This window comes from Coffea arabica, chromosome 11e (genome assembly GCF_036785885.1).
Source record: "Coffea arabica cultivar ET-39 chromosome 11e, Coffea Arabica ET-39 HiFi, whole genome shotgun sequence".
Classification (NCBI taxonomy): domain Eukaryota; kingdom Viridiplantae; phylum Streptophyta; class Magnoliopsida; order Gentianales; family Rubiaceae; genus Coffea; species Coffea arabica.
Window position 1 is genome coordinate 50,172,770 of NC_092331.1, and position 7,172 is coordinate 50,179,941.

General features: G+C 37.1%; 1 protein-coding gene across 1 annotated transcript; it reads right to left on the minus strand.

Annotated features, from left to right (window-relative positions):
- Nucleotides 1–553: 553 nt before the first annotated feature.
- Nucleotides 554–2,443, minus strand: LOC140021354 (receptor-like protein EIX1). The gene has a single exon (XM_072072109.1). It carries the CDS (start codon nt 2,441–2,443, stop codon nt 554–556), a length of 1,890 nt encoding a protein of 629 aa, XP_071928210.1.
- Between the last annotated feature and the right edge of the window lie 4,729 nt (nt 2,444–7,172).

The window sequence follows — 7,172 nt, forward strand, 5'->3', positions numbered from 1 at the left end:
TGCACCGAAGAGTGCATTCATTGATAGATCAAGTGTTTCAAGTTGCTTCAAGTTGCCAATCTTATCCGGGATCCTTCCAGTCAAATGATTTTGTGAAAGATTCAAAACTTGCAATTGAACCAGTTCCATTATCCCATCCGGGATCTTGCCAACTAAATTATTTGCTGAGAGGCTTACGGATTTAAGAAGCCGAAGGCTCGATGCGTAATACTCAAATTCTCTTCCTCCCTTAATGTCTTGAAGGCTTTCTTGTCCATAAATGCCGTAACCAATGTCAAATGCTGATACCATGGCACTAATGTTGTTAAAGCAGTGAGGAATAAATCCAGTCAAGTTATTATGTGCTAAGTTCAGCACTCGAAGATGCGAGAGTTGGCAGAGTGTATCAGAAATAGGTCCACGGAAGTTATTTGACTGAAATCTTAGAAACCTTAAATTTGATAACCTTTCCCCAATCCAAGCTGGTATAATATCCTTCAGTCCATTGTCTCCGAGATCAAGAGCTTCCAAATTTCTCAGATGCTGCATTGAGGCAGGGAGCTTCCCAACGAATTTATTTCCATTCAAATGCAAAGCATAAAGTTGCCAAGTTGCCCAGTGAACTCGGAATTTGACCGGATAGAGTGTTATTTGCCAAGTCTAGGATCCACAGGTCTCGCAAGTTTCCTAGACACAGAGGAACTCTTCCGGACAGAAGATTGTTGGATAGATCCAGAAAAGATAAATTTTCCAACTTGCACAAGTCTTCAGGGATAGTACCTGTGAAACGGTTATCATTCAGAAAGAGAAAACCCAGCATATGTACAACCGAAGTTTGACCATCTTCAAGCTGCGGAATATGTCCAGTAAGAAAATTGTGCGAAAGATCTAAATCTGAAATATCCAGCGGAAATGATTTGAGAGATCCGTCCAATTTGTTGGAGCTTAGAGATACTTCTCGAGAAGCATAACGACTATGCTTCAATTGTTTGAACTCCAAAGGATTTCCTGTCAGGCTGTTGCTGGAGAGATCTAATGACGTAATATTATCACAAAGCACTTGAAACCAGTTGGGTATGGCATCTGAGATGCTCGCGTTCTGCATGTTTAACACCTCAACCTCATTCTGCGTCCGAAGCCAAGCTGGAAACCTGGGTCCCACAATGATGGATCCCATCCCAATTTCTTGGAGTTGAAAAGGAGGAATCCACGAGGAGCTCACATTCAGAGCGAGTGAGTTTCCAGTTAGATCCAGTGACTTTAGCTCTCGGAGTTTCGCAAAATGGTCTTCAGATAGGACCCCAGTTAATGAATTGTTTCTAACGTCAAAATCTTGTAGCTTCGTCAGCTGCCAAAGATTGGTCGGTATGGCACCATTTAATTTATTAAAGGACAATAATAGGTTTGTTAGTTTTGAAAGCTGGCCTATTTTACTTGGAATTGGTCCTTGCAAAATATTCTCACTCAAATCCAAATAAGTAAGACTGCTTGCATTACAAAGTGATTTCAACGTTGAAGCATCAAAACGGTTTGAAGATAGATCAAAATGAACTAGAGAGGTCATTTGGTCAAATAGGCCATGAATTGGATCAGAAAGATTATTATAACCAAGATGAAGATCATGGAGGCCAGTAAGATTATGGAGCCAAGGAGGGACCGTGTAGTTGTTGAAATTATTTTCACCAAGGTCAAGGGAAGCAAGAGATGTGAAATTGACATGTGAAAGATGAGGATGGATGAAAAGATTACAACTATGCAAGTCTAGTGTTGTTAGCGAAGAAAGCATGTTAATTGACTGTAATCCATCTTGAGCGGCTGTAAGGTTCACCCCGAACAGGACTAGTCCTTGTAGAGAAGCGAGCCCAACAACCCACCCAAGATCCTTAGTGCTCAACAAATTCCATACTGGGGAGGAATAGGAATCCCCAAGATCCAAATGCTGTAAATGCGAGAGGTTTCCTAAATGGTGGGGAATTTCACCATGAAATCCTGCACCTGAGAGATTGAGGTATCTCAAGTTTTTCAACAATCCAAGGAATGTGGGAACTTGGAATGTTGAAAAATTATTCACACTCAAATCCAAGTATCGCAAATTGGTCAAATTGAACAAAGATGGAGTTAATTGGCCTCCCAAGCAATTTGTGCAGTGATAATCCTCATCAGAATAGAGTGGCACCGTGTTGCGCAGATCAAGTTTCAAAACACTACCAGTGATTTTATGGCAACCAATTCCTTCCCATGAACAATAACCTTCTCCAATCCAAGACGACAGACGATTTGATTCATCTTTTAACCCATGTTTGAGTTGAAGAAGGGCATGTCGTTCACTTTCAATACAGGTGACATTTGAATGATCATAAGCTTGTTTGCGGCTACCAAACGGGAATTGGCTAGTGATAGGAACAGAACTGAATAAGAAGAGTAGTAGTAAAGACGAAGAAGTACAAAGAAGATGATGCTCCATTGGATTTCTTTGGTATTATTGGTTTGTTTGATATGGGAAGCACAAATGGCCAGTTGGCCTTATTTATACGCTTACAAAAAGCATCACTTCAATGTTCTGTGTTTGTAGGAAGTAGGATGGAACTATACAAAGGTGACAAAATGACAACGACTTCAAGTCTTCGTGGGAGAAAAAAAAAAATTACGGACGCGGGTGAGGGGAAAGACAACGTTGAAAATCTTGCGTGATTGTGGGAAAAATCATTGGTGACATACAAATGGAAACATTGATTGACTTTTATTTGGATTGTAATTTGATTTGGATACATACGTTACCATAATATCATCAAATTATCAACTAATAATCCAAAAACATTTAGTGTTCGACTTTTTTCTCTCTTTTTTTTTGGGTAAGCAATATCCAAATCTTCATGGTTTGTAATCTATAAGACAAGTAACTGAACCATTTTCTTTTACGACAATTACAACCATCCAGACATGAGGGACAGAATTAGTCTTTTGGGAAGAATTGATAGTCATATTAGTCACAGCTGTATGCATGACTGAATGGCAATTATCCCTTAATAAATAAAGTCAATAACTTCGCTTATATGTCATATGGTTTAGTTTCTAAATTATTTTCACACCTCCCTGAGTTTGTGTCCATTTCAATTAGATGATTGGGGAATATCTACCAATGGAGAAAGAGAAAATACAGCATTTGGTAATATCTGAATTCTGACATCTTCAACAACATGTATAAGCATGTCCAAAAAAAAAAAAACTAAATAGATGGGAGTTGCCCTATTTATTCCGTTGTAATATTCCCCTAATAAAAATCCTTTTGTCCCTTAAAAATACTCTGATAAATCACTCTATATAATTCAGATGTTATAGCACAAATGACAACGTGACATACAGTCGAACGAAAAGAAATGTAATTAGCTAGAAACATTAGTGGAGTAATACTAAAAAATATCCCATTGGATTTTTTTTTCTTGGTGCCTATATGGGTTTGTTTGCTCACATTGGAAGTAATCTTTTTAAATTAACTCTTCGTAACATAAAATTGATTAAAGAACAATCTATTAGAAAATCAAAAAATTTAATATTTTCCCATGCATATTCTTATGATTCTTTATACAACAATATAAACTGGTTGTTCACTAATTATTATAACAAATAAGACAATCAGATAGAACTAGACAAAAAAAAAAAAAAAAATCCAACCCTGATTGTCCTACTCCAGCAGATGCATATTAAACAATGACAAAAAGGATGAAACCAGGTCTCAGTAACTTATATTACCAACAAACTTGCAGATTGGTAGCCTGTCACCTGTCTCCAAAATATTGGATGGGTAAAACCAACTCCTTTAAGGAGATAATATTAAATATTACTGGAATTGTTTATACCTTACTGTAAGTGATATAAGGTGCAGTATTGGAGAAGGATTGGATTGGATAGTAAACTCAAAAATATTGTAAATAGGTTTTGGATTTAAAATTTCTCATTTACAAATATATATATATAGATTAATTTTTTTATACTGACAATGTATACATTATCAATTTTGAATAACTTATAATTATGTAAATTTTAAATTTTAAATCTAACTTTTATATATGTATCATGAATTTAACGATAATAATATGTACACTGTCTGTACATATAAAATTTATCATATATATATATATATATATATACACGATGCCGTCCTGATAAGGCCGTTGACATTTGCGAGGCATGGCCTGCAATTGTGCCGTAGGAAAAGGCGAAAAGCACGATGACTTGGAAGTCTTTGTGGAGCACGATGGCTTCAGTGACCCTAAATGCACTTGAGATCCTCGGTGACATGTTTTCTATGCCAATCCAATACCATCAATAGTGTTGCGCCAAGTGTCATGTTATTATTTAAACTTGTATTAAACCAAGCCAAGTTGAATTATTAGAAAATTAAAGTGTAAATAATAACAAGACACTTGGCACAACACTATTGGTGGCATTGAGTTGGCATAGAAAACATGTCACCGAGGATCTCAAGTGCCCTAAATGAGACATCCATCACCATCTAAATCGGTATTGGTAGTTGAAGCACCGAACGATGTAAAATCATACATGATAGATATAACTATTAAAACAAAAAATGTAGATAGTACGATAATAACATGAGAAAACATAATAAATTTTATCACCCATTCAATCTATCTTTCTAATTTTGAACTAACTCGTTAGCCACCATCATATATTAACTATACTATGCAATCACTATTACGTATGATTACATAGAATCTAAATCCCTTAAGCAGTAGTATAGATTAGTTGGATGTTTAATATTATATGATACCATTATTTGGCAAGAAATAATTGCGAGTATTGTTGGAATAAGCAATCCAAGAATCAATCAAGCAAAATAGATTCAATTGCTATTCTTGTGGTTTTAGTTCATTTTTCTAAGGAATGTATAAGGTAACTTATCTAATTTGTTTAAAACAAGGCTAGAATTTGTGTCACAGCCAACTCCTTTCATATGTCATGAGCAACAATCCACCATGATTGGTGATTTGATTTATTTATCAAACTTTCTCTCAATTGAAGAAGAGCTTATCATTCACTTTCAGTATAGATGACATTTGAATAATAAGCTTTTTCAGTCAGTTCAATGGAATTTCCAACAACTATGGTTGAAAATTGCTGATAAGATGATAACGACTTAAAGTCCTCATGGAATGTCTCTTTGAGTGATGTATTCCTTCATCCATTTGTATTAGAATTATTGGCATGGTTGGCTTAGTCCACCACCAAGAACTAGTCAAATATTGATGACTCACAAATATAAGCAGATAATCTTGCAATTTTTCTCAGATGCTGCATTGAGGTAGGGAGCTTCCCAACGAATTTATTTCCATTCAAATGCAGAACATAAAGTTGCCACAAGTTACCCAGTGAACTCGGAATTTGACCGGATAAACTGTTATTTGCCAAGTTTAGGATCCCCAGGTCTCGCAAGTTTCCTAGACACGGAGGAACTCTTCCGGAGGGATGATTGTTGGATAGATCCAGATAAGATAAATTTTCCAACTTGCACAAGTCTTCAGGGATAGTACCTGTGAAACGGTTATCATTCAGAAAGAGCGCATGTACAACCCAAGTTTGACCAACTTCAAGTTCCGGAAGATGTCCGGTAAGAAAATTGTGTGAAAGATCTAAATATGAAATATCCAACGGCAACGATTTGAGAGATCCGTCCAATTTGTTGGAGCTTAGAGATATATCTCGATAACGCTAACGACTATGCTTCAATTGTTTGAACTCCAAAGGATTTCCTGTTAGGCTGTTGCTGGAGAGATCTAATGACATAATATTATCATAATGAAACCAGCTGGGTATGGCATCTGAGATGCTCGCGTTCCGCATGTCCAACACCTCAACCTCATTCTGCGTTCGAAGCCAAGCTGGAAACCTGGGTCCCACAATGATGGATCCCATCAGAATTCATTGGGAGTTGAAATGGAGGAACCCACGGGGAGATCACGTTCAGAGCGAGGGAGTTTCCAGTTAGGTCCAGTGACTTTAGCTCTCGGAGTTTCACAAAATGGTCTTCAGATAGGACACCAGTTAATGAATTGTAACCAATGTCAAATACTTGTAGCTTCGTCAGCTGCCAAAGATTGGTCGGTATGGTACCATTTAAGCTATTATAGGACAATAATAGGTTTGTTAGTTTTGGAAGCTGGACCCTTGCAAATTGTTATTCCCCTTATCCAAATAAGTAAGACTGCTTGCATTACAAAATGATTTCAACGTTGAATCATCAAAGCGGTTTGAAGATAGATCGAGATGAACTAGAGAGGTCATTTGGTCAAACAGGCCATGAATTGGATCAGAAAGATTATTATCACCAAGACGAAGATCATGGAGGCCAGTAAGATTAAGGAGCCAAGGAGGGACCATGTAGTTGTTGAAATTATTTTCACCGAAGTCAAGGGAAGCAAGAGATGTGAAATTGACATGTGAAAGATGAAGATAGATGAAAAGATCACAACTATTCAAGTCTAGTATTGTTAGTGAATGACGCATGTTAATTGACTATACCCATCTTGAGCAGCTGTAAGGTTCACCCTGGACAGGACTAGGCCTTTTAGAGAAGAGAGCCCAGCAACCCATCCGTGATCCTTAGTGCTTAATGAATTCCATACTGGGGAGAAAACTGAATCTCCAAGATCTAAATACCGTAAATGTGAGAGATTTCCTAAATGACAGGGAATTTCACCATCAAATCCTGCGCTTGAGAGATTGAGGTATCTCAAGTTTTTCAACAATCCAAGGAATGCGGGAACTTGGATTCCCAAAAAATTATTGGAGCTCAGGTCCAAATATCGCAAATTGGTCAAATTGACCAAAGATGGATTTAATTGGCCTCCCAAACAGTTTGTGCAGTGATAACCATCATCATCATAAAATGGCACCGTATTGCATATATCAAGTTTCAAAAGACTACCACTAGTTTTGTGGCAACTAATGTCTTCCCATGAACAACAGCTTTCTCCAATCCAAGATAATAGATGATTTGATTCATTTATCAACCCACGTTTGAATTGAAAAAGAGCTTGTCGTTCATTCTCAACACAGGAGACATTTGAATAATTATGAGCTTGTTTGCTGCTGCCAAATGGGAATTGGCTGGTTACAGGAATAGAACTAAATAAGAAGAGTTGTAGTAAAGATGAAAAAGTACAAAGAAGACGATG

Bases quoted from the DNA above. Each gene is read 5' to 3' on its own strand.
- LOC140021354 (XM_072072109.1), bottom strand. From the start codon at position 2,443: ATGGAGCATCATCTTCTTTGTACTTCTTCGTCTTTACTACTACTCTTC.